We start from the raw sequence: 14,468 nt of genomic DNA on the forward strand, positions 1-14,468 counted from the left end.
GCAGAATCCAACAGTTCTGTTCCGTGTCTAGAAAGGGCCTTCTGCAGCTTGTGTTCCCACCCAAAGGCAGAGTGGGTTTTACTTAGGGAGATGGTCGCCAATTATTTCAGGAAGCCTGGCTGAGCACTTCATATGCTAGAGCTAGGGTTTGTGTACCTGGCTTGGAGTGACAGGTTGTGGGCCTCATTTTCTTCTGTAATAGGAAATCTCAGCAAGATCCTCTTCAACATCTGTAATCAGAAGTCTAGGAGCTGGCAAGATGGCTCAGGAGTTAAGGCTGCTTGCCGCCACTCCTGAAAACCCAAGTTAGACTCCTGGGACTCACACGGTGGAAGAAGAGAACCGACTTACACAAGTCATCTTCTGACCTCCTCATGTGTGTGCACTGGAATGCTTGTGCGCGCGCACACACACACACACACACACACAATCAGCAAACAAAATACAGTAATTAAGTAATTAATATATATTGAGGGGTGAGTACAGGCCAACAGTGACATAGTTCCTGGGCTCCAGTGCTTCGAGGAGTAGGGTGTGGCTGTGAATTGGCATAAGAACTATCAAACACATGAACAGGAACCGTGGTTCTCACATTCTCAGCTTGGGTCCTCAGAAAGCAGGACCCCTGAGATTTGTGAGAAGCCCAAATTCTCATGCCACAACTGCTGAAGTGGAAAGGGGAACGCAAGGTCTGATGACTCGCATTCTGACCAGTGCTCAGGGGATGCAGGTGCAGGTAAAAACTGAGGCCTCCAGAGCTCAGTCGTGATCTGTGCGAGCAGAAGTCTGTGGGCACATCGGATTCTGTACGTAGATTCTTAGACTAACTGTAATGCTGATGTTATCTCAATTTACCGGTTTTTGGAAGTAGTTTTGTTCTTGTTATTTTGAGAAGGGGTGGAAACTAAATGATTGTAGTGGCATTTCATGTGTATTTTAATAAATTAAGCGTGTCTGAAGATCAGAGAGTAAAACAGCCCCACTGATCAGCCTTACAGACTAGGCAGTAGTAACACACATCTTGAATCCTAGTAGTCACACTAGTTGCCGTAGAAACTGGGCTTTAAAGTGCATGCCTTTAATCCCAGTCCTAGAGAGGATTATAAAACGGGAGGAAACAGTTATCAGTCACAGTCCCATTCTGAGATTCCTGGAGGCAGGATTGCCATTTCAGACTGAGGTCAAGATAAGAGTCAGTAGCTGACTGCTTTACTTTTTGGATCTTCAAATTGAACCCCAATTTCTCTCTCTCTGAGCTTTTATTAATCATGCATTAAATGTCAGACTTTGAAATGCTTATATGGTAATGGTTATAAATATGGATAAAAGTACAGAGTGAGTCTCCTTATGCCCTCTAAAGATGTTCCACAGAGTTATATTGAGGCCAGACAAGGCAGACCAGTATGAGGAATAGGTTTCCAAGAGCCAGTCAAAGTGTTAGGGACAGCCCCTGCTCCCACGGTTAGGAGTCTCACAAGTAGGCCAAGCGACACAACTGGCATACACACACATGCACACACACACACACACACACACACACACACACACACAATCTATCTATCATCTATCTATCTATCTATCTATCTATCTATCTATCTATCTATCTATCTATCTATCTATCTATCTATCCAGAGACAGAGAGACAGACAGAGAGAGAAAGAGAGAGAGCCTAGGTCAGTCCCATGCAGGTTACCTGGTTGTTGATTCAGACTTTGTAAGTTCCTATGGGCCAGGTTAGTTGTTTCTGTGGGTTTTCTTATTATGCCCTTGACCCCTCTGGCTCCTAAAATTCTTCCTCCCTCTCTTCAGCAGGATTCTCTGAGCTTGGCCCAACGTTTGGCTGTGGGTCTGCATCTGTTTCCATCAGTTGCTGGGTGAAGATTCTCTGATGACAATTGGGGTAGTCACCAATCTGATCACAGGAGATGATCAATTCAGGATATGTATCCACTATTGCTAAGAGTCTCAGCTCTTGTCATCCTTGTAGATTCATGGGAGTTTCCTTTGCATCAGGGGTCTACCTGATTCCTAAATTCCACCCTATTAAGACATCTTTCATTGTTCTCCCTCCATCCACCTTTCAACCCAATCCCTCATGTTCCCATCCCCACCCGCCCCCAGTATACCCAGGAGGTCTCTTCTAGTTCCCTTTCCCAGGGAAATTCATGCACTTCTCCTTTGGGTCTTTCTTGTTACCTAGCCTCTCTGGGGCTATGCATTGTAACCTGGTCATTCTTTACTTTACAGCTAATATCCACTTATGAGTGAGTACATACCATGTATGTCTTCTGGATCTGAGTTACCTCACTCAGGATGATTTTTTTTTCTACTTCCATCCATTTGCCCACAGATGTCATAATGTCATGGTTTTTAACAGCTGAGTAATACTCCATTGTGTAAATGTACCACATTTTCTTCCGAGATACCATCTTAGACCTGTTAGATGACTAAGATTAAAAACACTGATGACAACTTATGTTGGAGAGGATGTGGAGTAAGGGGAACACTCATCCATTGCTGGTGGGAGTGCAAACTTGTACAGCCACTTTGGAAATCAGTGTAACAGTTCCTCAGAAAACTGGGAATCAACCTACCTTAAGACCCGGCTGTACCACTCTTGGTCATGTACTCTAAGGATGCTCAATCATATCACAAGGACACTTGCTCAGGTGTGTTCCTGGCAGCTTTATTCACAATAGCCAGAACCTGGAAACAACCTAGATGTCCTTCAACTGAAGAATGGATAAAGACAAATCTTTATAAAGTAAATATATGAGCTCAGAGTGTGTCAGTTTGGATAAAACTGCTAGCTCTTGGCAATTTGCAAAACGTTGCTGACCTTGTTTTTCTCCTCTGTATAGGAGAGAAGCGTCACTCGGGATAGTTTTGAAACTTGGAAGTTGAATACTTAGTGAATCCACCCACAGTAGATTCTAATACTAGGACATTTCCTGCCTGCTATGTTTGTCAGATAATTGTCGCAGAAGGGGTGATTCCTGATCTAAACAGGATTCTCCATCTATTCTGGGATGAAAAATCTTGTGAATCCCAAATCTCGAAGAAACAAAACAAACAAGAACTCAAAAGACAAAACAATAAAACACGTTTTATGTTCAGTGCAAGGATTATAATGACAAAAAAGGGGCATGGCGCCATCTACTGGCTTTCTTTCAGTATTGGATGACAATATTTTCACACCAGTGTCTTGAATAACCAGCAAGGAATAAGGAAGGTTAGTATATGTAAATGGCGATTGTTCTTTCATTATTCTGGTCTCCCAGACCCAAATAATCACACAGAAACTATATTATTTTCAACACTGCTTGACCAACAGCTCAGGCGTATTCCTAGCTAGCACTTATATCTTAAATTAACCCATTTCTATTATTTTATATTTTTACCATGAGGCTCATGGTTTGCTACCTCTTGCTTCTTGGGCAGCTACATGGCATCTCTCCAACTCTACCTTCTTTCCTCCTCTGTCTCTGTTTGGATTTCCTGCCTTGTTATATTCTTGCTATGCCCTGCCATAGATCAAAGTAACTTCTTTATTAACCATTGGCAATAAAACATATCCACATCAAATAGAGGGGATTTCCACATCAAGTGTGTTTTTAAGTATATTATTTCAAATTTTACAATGGCTTCCTATAAGAATGCTCTGTTTTTAGAATCTGTTACTGTAGCCATTTGATGTTGCTATTAACTGGGCTCATTTTCTTCTGATTTTACTAGATTACTAGGTATTAGTCAGGGTTCTCCAGAATAATAGAATGAATTGGAAGCATACATGCATATGTGCACATGTGTATACACATGTATGCATGTGTGTAGGTGGGTGTATAAATGAGTATTCATTTATACATGTGTATTCACTTCTCTTCTGGGCAGTGGTGGATGGTTAGAATCTAGACTCCAGAATCTCCAGATCCATTGAATGATAGGATTTTATCCCTTTATTACTTCAGCAAGCAGTGTTGCTCTAGATTTTGAAATTGGAATAAAGATAGATACGAAGGAAATGTCATAAATAGAAATAGACGAAAATGGAACTATTTTCGTGTTGAACAGAATTCACAGGAAATAGGAGACAGGGCAAGAGATACGAATAATTAAGCAGCCCGGGTCTAGGCATGCACTAGACGGTCACTGTCTCAGTGCAGATCCTTGCTCCTCCAGGGTTTGGCTTGTGAAGACCTCAGAAACAACCATTTCTTTTATATCACATGACTTTCAAAGATTTAAAAACAATAAAACCTATCAGATTGTCAACAGTTATTCCATCCCCATCCCACTGTTCGCTCTCTGTGTAGAAGGTTGCTGGTTCCTTTTATAATGGGTGCTTTCAGGGCCAAAGCCGTGGTTCTGGCAGCAACGGTAGGCTATGCCATTCATTCCATGTACCAGTTAAAGTGAGTAATGGTGGAAAAAATAGAGAGAAAAATTTTATTCAAGCCGGGCGGTGGTGGCGCACGCCTTTAATCCCAGCACTTGGGAGGCAGAGGCAGGCGGATCTCTGTGAGTTCGAGACCAGCCTGGTCTACAAGAGCTAGTTCCAGGACAGGCTCCAAAGCCGCAGAGAAACCCTGTCTCGAAAAACCAAAAAAAAAAAAAAAAAAAAAAAAAAAAAAAAAAAAAATTTTATTCAGTGTGATCACATTGGGAGGGGAAACCAATAAAGGGGGTCCGTCTTCCAGATCCCAACCTGAATTTCATACTTTAAACAGAAGAAGTTGAGCAAGGACCAAGACTGAATAATCAAGCAACCTTGGTCTAGATGTGGACTCAATGATCATTGTCCAGCCCAGAAACTGCTCTTCGGTCCTCCCAGGTAGGTATTTAGAAATAAGAACTTCCCATAGACGTACGAGTAACCTCACGTGGAGCAGAAAACAATCTTGACAGCATATCTGAATTCTATAGGCTGTGAACATGGGAAAAGGAGTTTTTATATTTTTTAAAAAAATATTTTTTAAAATTAAAGTACAATTAACATTGTCCACCTCCATCCATTTTTCTTCCCCAACTCTTCCCATAAACCTTCCCCTCACTCACTCTCAAATTCATGGCCTCTATTTTTTTTAAAAAAATGATTGTTATATATGCATATAAATGCATGACTAAATAATCCTAATTATATAAGTAAAACCTGTTTAGTCCATATAATGTTACTTATGTGTCTGTGAGTTCAGGGCTAAGCATTTGGGATTGGAGAATGGATTTTTCGCTTTTCCCTGGGGAAGGCTGTTTCTCCCACTCTCAGCATTGTTTAGTTGCCTGTTAGCACAGCAAAGGCTACGCTAATGCAAAAGGGGGCAGGGGCTTCTCGTGGGCCTCTACCTTAGAGTTTTCAGTTTGATTTTTTTTTTTTTTTTTGTCGTTGGAGATTGCCCTCAGGGTTTTATACATATCAGATAAGCAGTTTTCCACTGAGTTGCACACCTAGAACCATTATTTCATTCCAGTAAATTAGTTGTGTATTGGTATTCAAAAGTAGATATCTGGGCTGGGTAGTGGTGGCACGCCTTTAATCCTCAGGACTCAGGTCTCTGCACTCAGGAGGCAGAGACAGGCAGATCTCTGTGAGTTTGAGGCCAGCCTGGTCTGCAAGAGGTAGTTACAGGACGGGCTCCAAAGCTACACAGAAACCCTGTCTTAAAAAAAAAAACAAAACAAAAAAGTATATATACACACACACAAACACACACATGTGAATGAGATCGCTCACATTTATAATCTTACTGGTCACTCAGGAGTCTGAAGCAACAGGTCTACTAACTACAGTTGGAGGCTAGCTCTGGCTACACAGTGAGTTCCCAACCAACTCGGGCTACAAAGAGTAAGACCTCATTTCAAATCATGCAAGAAAACAAACCGTGCATTAAAAAACTAACGAGTCAACCAACAAGGATGCTCTTTGATTTACAGTAAAATGACTGGTTTGCGTGACTTTAAGCGTCTATTTTGCAGAAAGAGAGACAGCACAGGAGAGGATGCTAATCTTGCGTGTCATCAGACCCAAAGCTCCAACTAATTGAATAATTAATTGATCACGCATTTACGAGATCTGGGGCTTGGTTATTTTAAACCTCTCTTGCCTTCTCACTTGAAACCTTGCATCTCGTCGATGCGGGGAGGAGGGATGTGAAAAATCTCTTATAGTTCTTTGCCTTTCTCTTGGGAATCTATATGCTCTTTCGGAGAAGCTAGGCTGGAAGCACCACGGCTTGGGAAATCCAGATTTTAAAGAGGACTATGGGGTTGGCCCGGGGAGGCCACCAAAACTCTCGTCCCTGTCTAAAGAAATCTGGGATCTACCAAAGCAGTGGCCAGCTTTTCAGGAGGCCTTGGCCAGAGAGGGTGGAAAGGGGCGGGGAGTGTTGGCCACGATTCTGCCCACTCCAGTCGGGGCCCAGGCGTGGGGCAGGAGAGATCGGAGAATCGGGAGACCTCGTTGTGGCATCCAGCATCAGCCGGACCTGAGGGTCCGAAGCGGAAAGCCGTGCCCGGAGCCCCGCGACCCGCCGCGCCCATGGGCCCCGCTGGTCCAGCAGACAGCGCCGCTGGCTGCGTCTCTGCAGGCTCGTGGGTCCCGGGCGCGCCGCGGCGGCAGGAGCAGCGCTAGCGGGGCTCGGGGCGCAGGGCTGGGCGGGCGCGGAGCTGAGGCCCCGGGATCGCGGGGACATGTGGCGGCCCTCGCCCCGCGTGGGGCCGGTGCCGGGAGCCACCGCACCGTGGTGCCCAGGCCTCGAGGCTCCGGGCCCGGCCTGTGGGACACAGAGCAGAGTCTGGGGCTCATTGTGATTGGGTAAGTTCGCCATCCGAGTCGGGGGCAGTGAGTTTTAGATCATGGCTTCTTTTTTCCCTGAGAAGTGCGTGGTGTTTTCCTAGGCCGGCAAAGGCGAAATCCACCCGGTCTGTGCGTTCCTGCCGGTATTCATTCATGAAATTGTGCCGCGCTGACATCAGCAGGCCTTCCCAAATGACGTTACTTCTTTGCTTCTCTAAGAAGCAATTAGGGTTGCTTCTTGAGCTTCGCGGGGGGGGGGGGGGGACCACCGTTTCGTGTGTTTGTTACAGAATCTAAAATCAGATCCTTGTTGGCTTTAATTAGCGGGGTAGAGCGCTTGCTTAGCATGCATGAGGGCCTGTGCTCAACACTCAGCCCCGCATTAAAAAACAACACTGAAAACTTGACTATTCTGCATGTTGATGTAGAGACTGTGCCTGTTATACTCATTCAAACACTCCTCTCAAATGGTGTTTTGAAGACTGTGAGGATTGTTGACATTTCAATTTCCACCCAAGTTTGCAAGATATCAAAAATCAACCTTAAAAAAAATAAATAAATAAACAGAGAAGTCAAATCGCTGGACGAAGTACTGAAGAGCTAGCTAGCTCTTCAGCCCTAACTTCGATGTGCCCGCAAGTCAGTTAGTGCATTGTGGTTCCGTTCAGTCCACCCCGAGGGAGCCCACCTCTTGGTTGCAAAAGCAGACACAACAAAACTGTTACTATCTCTAAAACGTAAGCTTCAGGAAAGAACTAACATCCGACTATCAAATGCCTATAGATTAGATATCATAACAGACATTGCACCAGATGTAGGTTTGAAAATAGTTACAAGCATAGTTTGCATGTTTTTTTTTTAGGCTGAGTAGATGATAGAGGAGTTGGAAGTTTACAGGGAAGTAAGGGGGAGTAAGCTGTTTAAACTATGCTTGGAATGACAGATCAGCGTTTGGCTAGAGAGAAATCTAATAATAACATAATATAAGAAACAAAGACCCTTTGTGACTGTGTTTGGAATTCAGCATGTTAGGACCTTATGCTCCCTGAAAGTGCTCGGGTTAGCCATCCTGCTGTGAGGTCATCTTCTCCACAGCCTTGCAGTCAAGGCTTCTAGGGAGGATGGCGGCTGTGTTGTCAGGTTTACAGAAGTGGGTGCTGAGTTCAAGTGTCAGCGACTGGTCCACCATGAAGACGGTGTCAGGAAAGACTAACATTAAAGTCATCCACAACACCAAAGTTTTAAAGTTTCTGGATGGCGTGTTAGCTCACATCTGAATTACACTCCTTAAGGCTCCGAATACATCTGCTTGACGCAATATTGGTTGATCTTGGAATAGCTGGTTTGTAAGAATTTCTATGAGTACCTAAGAGTTGAATCACAATGTGAGTGAGTTTAAAGATGATTTAGAAACAAGACCAATATACAGGGCCAATAAAAAGTGGCTTATTGTCGTAAGAGCTGGACAGTGGGTATGGCTCTGTGGCAGAGCACCTGCCTCTTATAGAGAGTCTCTGGGTTCAAGTCCAGCAGCACCAGAATCAAGAAAAGTGTAAAACCTTGCACTGTGCTATGTCCTTTTCTCTTTTCCCCTTTAACATCTTTGCCTGAGAATTATTTAACTGTACCTATGAGATATAGGTACACGAAATGGAAAATAACACAATTCTGTTAATCATTGCTGTACAAAAAAAAAAAACATCAGTGGAAGGTAGATGTCCTTGACTAACCTGTGCAGACAGTGTTAATTTGTAAGAGAACCCCCTTTGTGATAGGGACAATAAGTATGTAGGGAAAGGCAGGGTGTTTTCCGTGTATATTAAAAATACAAATGTTAAAAGTTAGGTACCACTTTTAATTAGCAGCAAAGCCAGCTTTTGTTTCTAAAGCACGCTGAGTGGTGTCTTTCTCTCAAACACTGAAAGTTGGAGTCTTCTTCCTCCATCTTCCGGCAATATGTGTTTTATTTGTATGGAAATTCATGATTCCTGCTAACAAGCAAAAGTGGTTCCCTGCTACACACACAGACGATGTTTTGATGAGGAGGAAGCAAATGCTCCTGGAGGTTCATTGAGAAGGCCTTTTAATGATTAACACGAACTGTACCAGGTTGGTTTAATAGTTTACCTAGATTTTAGATGTTCTAATTTTCCATTCAACCTTAACATTTCAGAATCCTTTAAAACGCAGAATACATACCAGACAACAACCCAGCCCATACTCCACTTGTCAAGCCCTAGGTATTGGAAAAGAACAGTATCAGAAGTACGGCCAACTATTCCGGCAACTTTGTGTTTTCTGACTTCACCACAAACAGTTGTTGACTATGTTTTCAGATCACTTAAATATTTATGTAGGTTATTGGCAACCTTGATTCTAAGGAAAAATTAAAATAATTTAATTATTTAGGCCTCAACGACAAGGGGAGAGGGCTGACTCTGGACAGCAGGGGCATTTTAAGTCAATGAAGGGTACATGTAACCATGTTGGAGCTGGTCCGACTTCCTTGGCTTTCTTTCTTTCCAGAAGGGGGCTTTCGGGAGGACTCAGGAAGCACAGTTCTGCCAAGAGCAAAGATCCTCTACCCACAAATTTTACCAGAAACGTGCAGAAAGCCATTGACAAATATGCCAGGTAAGAAGTAATCATTTTAATGCTGCTGGTGTCCCAGGCAAAAACGTGCATAATAAATATGAGGGAGGTCGTTAGTAATACGGATACATTACCAAGTGATTGTTAAACCATGTTGCTGTGAATTTGGCAAAGACATTTACGAGAACAATGAGGAAATGAGCCTAGAGAACTCAAGCCCATGCCGAACGTCCACTCTTCCCAACTCACATGTCTCATCTGTGCTCCTTCCTGCAGTGAGTCCCCCTCATCCTTTTCGTCCAGTGGGAGCCGCACGCCCATGGAGGCCCACAATTCATGGCCTGGCTCTTCCACACAGAGTTCCACCACTGGATTGTCCACAGAGAGGAGCTCAGTTTCTTCTTGGAGAGATGATGTATGTCTTTTTATAATTTCAATAACCTGTGGGTATGGTTTTTGGGGAATAACCTTTAAGTAATTTATTTATTTGTGTGTGTGTCAGGGGTGGTTCAGTGGAAATACACTCTACTGTGATGCCCATTCAGAAGTCAACTTTGAATATCTTCTATCATTCTCTGCATTTTTTTTCCCTTAGACAGGGTCTCTACCCTACCCCTGGCCTGAAATTACAGGTACAGGCTCCCACACACAGCTTTCATTTGGCGTGCTAAGGACCCAAACCAGGCCCTCACTTTACACAATGAGCTACCTCCCAGCCCTAAGAATTCCTTTTCTATGTTCAAAAGAAAATCTATTTACATTTATCTCATCAGTATTAAGTATATCATAGATATTATACATATATGTACATTTATACTGTTATATGTGAAAGTATCAAAATGTCAAAATACAGAGAAAAATAAATTTTCTGATTATCTCATAGTCCATTGTCTTAGCTGTTGTTTATTTTGTCTTCCCCATGCTACAACCCTGCCTGCCATTGTACTTTATTCAAACAGTATCCTGTGGCTAAAAATTTGAGATAAAGCCTTGACAGCTAACACAAATAAGAGAAGGTTTGGGAAAGCAAAGACTATGAAATATCTCCATGGTTAGAAGGACCCTGACACCCCACATGTACCCCCACCAAGGCAGATATTTCACTTTTGCCTTCTAACCTGGAACCAGCCATCAACTTTAACCCTACTTTGGGTATTTTGTGACTGTGGGATTCTCAGATAGGTGAGTTATTCAGCTACAGTTCTGGTTTTGCTAAGATTTGCAGAATCAACCCCATCCCTGGGGAGGATGGCTATGTAAAGATGTGCATCTGTATCCATGAGGACTCTTAAATGCATCTCATAATCGATGTTGCAAACCTCATCTTTATTTAACAGTTAATGAATGAGAAAATTAATATAGGATGTCATTGATCAGAAAGTAAACACTGGTACATGGGTCTATCTGGCTACAGAGTTCACAGTTTTACCTTGATTTACTCCTTCTTATTCAGAGGTCTTCAATTTATAAGTGTCGATTATGAAGCTCATGTTCTATGACTTTTGGTGTGGTATTGGTGTGATGAGATCAAACCCTTCAGCGTGATGTGGCCACAAACTAGTGGGGTATTTGAATATATGCTTCTGTCTCAGGAATTTGACAAAGCCAATGCTCAGAAAGTCCAGCAGCTGTTTTGGGAGGTCGAGGAAATGCTATTTGAAGGGAAAGTGAGCCCCCAGACCCAGAATCTTCTGGCCGAATGCAGCGAGTGGGCAAGGAGATCCCTCCATCTCAGGTACAGAGATGACCACAAACAGCGCCTGGGATGGGGTTCTGATGGATGCACAATTGATTTCTGTTTATTCAGCCAACATATTGTGCCTGAGAGCGTTTGCCCACTCAGAGTATTTCTCTGGAACAGTCCTTTCTTGGCAAGTCACACCCTTTATAACAGGTCCCAAGGAAACCTTGACAACGGCGGGGTCACATGCCTTTAATTTGGCAGAATCCAATCCGGGTCATTCTCAGAAAGATGTCATATCCACGGCAGGTGCGAGAGTCCGAGGAGGGACCCTTTATCTCCGCATTCGCTCTGTGTGAGTGGCAGGCATCCGTCATCACTGAGCCCATGAACGCAGGGGAGGGGAGGTGGGTAGTCGTGGTGATGCTCCAGAGACCAGGTGATCATTTGCTGTTAAACGGGCTAGACGGTCCTATTCTCGCTCTCTCTATTTTATTAATATCAGGGGGATATTTATTATGATTTTTTATAAACAAGATGGAAAAAATGTAGATTTGTTGGAACAGAAGCATTGCTTTCTTCAACCACCTTTGCTACTTAGGAGGAAATCTGTTTTAGTGTTCTCGAGCTCTGAGCTGAGGAGAATAAATTAGAATAATAACATGACTTTTCTGATTAGCTTGTCAAGGGAATTTTAAAAAATGCCTTGGCTAGGTGTGGTGATGCATGCCTATAATCCTGGTGTTTAGGAGGCTGACAGGGGGGTTGTGAGTTGAAAGCCAGCCAGGGATACATATAAGCCATGCCTATGTGTTTATGTCTTTTTATCCACTGGGCTTATGCAAATTACCCCCGTAGCAAGTTTCTCTGTGCCCTTCTTTGCCCTAGATGCTCAGGTCAGACACACATTCCTGTGAGGTAAGTATGATTCCGATTTGCACCTGACCAACCAATAAATGAAGTAAGTGGCGAAGGAGCTGGACACCTCTGTTCACAGTCTCTGTCCGGACTCTGAGAGAGCCATTCTGTCTTCTCCAAGCCTGAGCTTTTTCTACGACACCATGGTGGCTCTCTTGACCCAGTGCATGCTCCACTGCATCCCGTGTGTCTTTCAGAAGCAGCATTGGATTCTGTTTAATATTATGAAACATTTTTCCTTTGTCTGAGAAAAGAAAATCCTCAGCTTCTTAGCTTTTCTTTCCTTTCAGGCTGTTAGGAAGACAACTCATTCCGCCCAATGATGAAGGCTTTCGACACTTCCAGGGGAGCTTGCCTCGTTCTGCTACCCACGAACCCTTGCCTCCTGTTTCTGACCACATCAGCAGTGTCAGAGAGTAAGTTTAAGTATATATTGCATACATGCATGCATACATATCGTATCATATTTGTAGCCAGCATGATAGTGCACACATGTGATCTGAGAACTTGAGTGGTACAAACAGAAGGATCAGGGAATTTTCAGCTACTTTGCAAACTTGAGGCAAACCTGGGGCAAGCCTGGGCTGCATGAGACTCTGTCTCAAAAAAAAAACTTAACCCAAAAATACTTGTTAACTTTATTGTAGTTCTCACTCCCATGTTTAACTCTTCCATGAGTCTTGGCTTCAACTAATTTGCATGCAGATCCGGAATAGTTGGGGACAATGTTTTTCATGAGCTGTTTCTGATCCTAGATCGATGTTTGCCTTTAGACGTGTTTGTGTGTGCACACATGCAAAACATACATGGAATAAACATAAATACAGGGGAGTTAATGTCAGCATTTGTTTCAAAGACCCTGAAAGGTAACCCCATGCACAATCAAACCCCTTGTTGTGATGGGTTCTAAGCTTCAAGGCACCAGTGGCCGAATAAGATTGCATCCTGTTGTCTTTCGGTCACTACCGTATTCTGATGACTTTATTGGTGCCACTGATGCACACGGGAGGCTGTGCTGTCTCATCTCTTTAGAACTGCAAAAAGATGTAGCTACAGGTACTGGTTTAGGATCTTGAGAATCCTTTAAGTGTTTTTATGATCTCTGGGGTTAAAATTCTTAGAAGGCTGGGTGTGGTGTTAGGTACCTGTATTTCCAGTGCTAGGAAGGTGGAGGCAGGCGATTTCTTGGAGCTCACTGGCCACGCAGCCTATTCTTCTAGGCAAGCTCCAGGCTAATGCCAGAACCCATATCAAGATACATGGTGGACATATCTTGAACAAAGATCCAAGATTATCCTCTGGCTTCCACATTCAAACACACACATGCACAGACACACACACACACACATACGCACACAGACACACACACACACACACACACACACACACATCTTTTGCATAGACATGGAAACACATGCACACACAGATTCAGAAAATGGTTTTGTCAAATGTAATATTTGGTGATGTTTCAGAGATTGTATATCTTTGAAGATAACTCACAAGTCTATCACTGCCGTGCAAGTGTTATATCCTTTTGTTCTACAAACTCTCATGTGCAGTGTTTTTGCTCCTAGGCTGCGTATCTCTGGCTCTCAGATAGTCCCAGAGGCACTTTCAGCCTCTACCCTGACAGAGGCTGATGGCACAGAGCTGACTGACCCCACGTCATGCTCATCCCTGAAAGAAGAGGTGTACCACATGGATGGAAGCATCGAAGAATATTTTGCTTTTGACAGAAAACAAGAGTAAATTGAGTTTTATTTGGCATACTTCGTAGTATAATATCAATTGTATCAATTCACCATATGCTTTCAATATTTTGTGCATTTGTTACTTATGAAAAATTTCCATTCTTTTGAAAGACATATATCTAAAGGTTTTAGATCCTGGCAGGGAATGCAAATGCTAGAGCAGGGCATTACTTTCTTCTTGACCCTGTGGTGTATGGAAAGCCAGGGTTTTGTCTAGCATGCTAGTGGCAGTGGTAGTGGACAAGGCATTGAGCCTCATGCCTTGGGACTCAGGTTCCTTACACTTAGCTTGCTGGGGGCTAGAGAGGAAGTTCCAATATTGATGCTAAATAAATATTTTCTTTTAAACAACAATGACATAGCATAAAAATTTGCCTTATGATTGAAAAGCAATATATTAAAAAGTAACTGGGTACTGAAGGAAGTTCTAGCAAATACAAGAAGTCACAGTGAGGGTCCTTGCTGACCACTATGGCTTTACAATATAAACTGGTAGGAAAGCTAGAAAATTCATCAAGAGAGAAATTAGATAGATACTCCCAAATTGTCAGTCCATCTCAAGACAAATGGAGATGGGAACACAGCACAGCAGAATTGATGGCCCCAAGAACAGCAGCTCAAAAAGAGGGTGTTGTAGCACTAACTGCCTATGTTTAGAAATAAAGGCCAGAGCTGGTAAGAGGGCTCATTGGGTAAAGAGTTCGCTGTGCAAATCTAATGAACTGAGTTTGATCCC

The 14,468-nt window shown here is 43.2% G+C and overlaps 1 protein-coding gene across 2 annotated transcripts in view; it reads left to right on the forward strand.

The window, feature by feature from the left end:
- The window catches only part of Fam149a (family with sequence similarity 149 member A), a 41,068-nt gene that overhangs the window by 9,492 nt on the left and 17,108 nt on the right, over positions 1 to 14,468 (forward strand). Inside the window, exons 1-6 of one of the 2 annotated variants that reach the window (XM_038324828.2) lie at positions 6,408 to 6,808; positions 9,317 to 9,424; positions 9,659 to 9,797; positions 10,975 to 11,117; positions 12,272 to 12,397; positions 13,556 to 13,726. In XM_038324828.2, coding sequence (XP_038180756.1) covers positions 9,702 to 9,797; positions 10,975 to 11,117; positions 12,272 to 12,397; positions 13,556 to 13,726 — 536 coding nt within the window. In that variant the 5' untranslated portion in view covers positions 6,408 to 6,808; positions 9,317 to 9,424; positions 9,659 to 9,701. Of the gene's footprint in view, positions 1 to 6,407; positions 6,809 to 9,316; positions 9,425 to 9,658; positions 9,798 to 10,974; positions 11,118 to 12,271; positions 12,398 to 13,555; positions 13,727 to 14,468 lie in introns of those variants that run through there. The other variant, XM_038324827.2, reaches the window with a different exon arrangement.

Source organism: Arvicola amphibius, chromosome 4 (genome assembly GCF_903992535.2).
Source record: "Arvicola amphibius chromosome 4, mArvAmp1.2, whole genome shotgun sequence".
Classification (NCBI taxonomy): Eukaryota; Metazoa; Chordata; class Mammalia; order Rodentia; family Cricetidae; genus Arvicola; species Arvicola amphibius.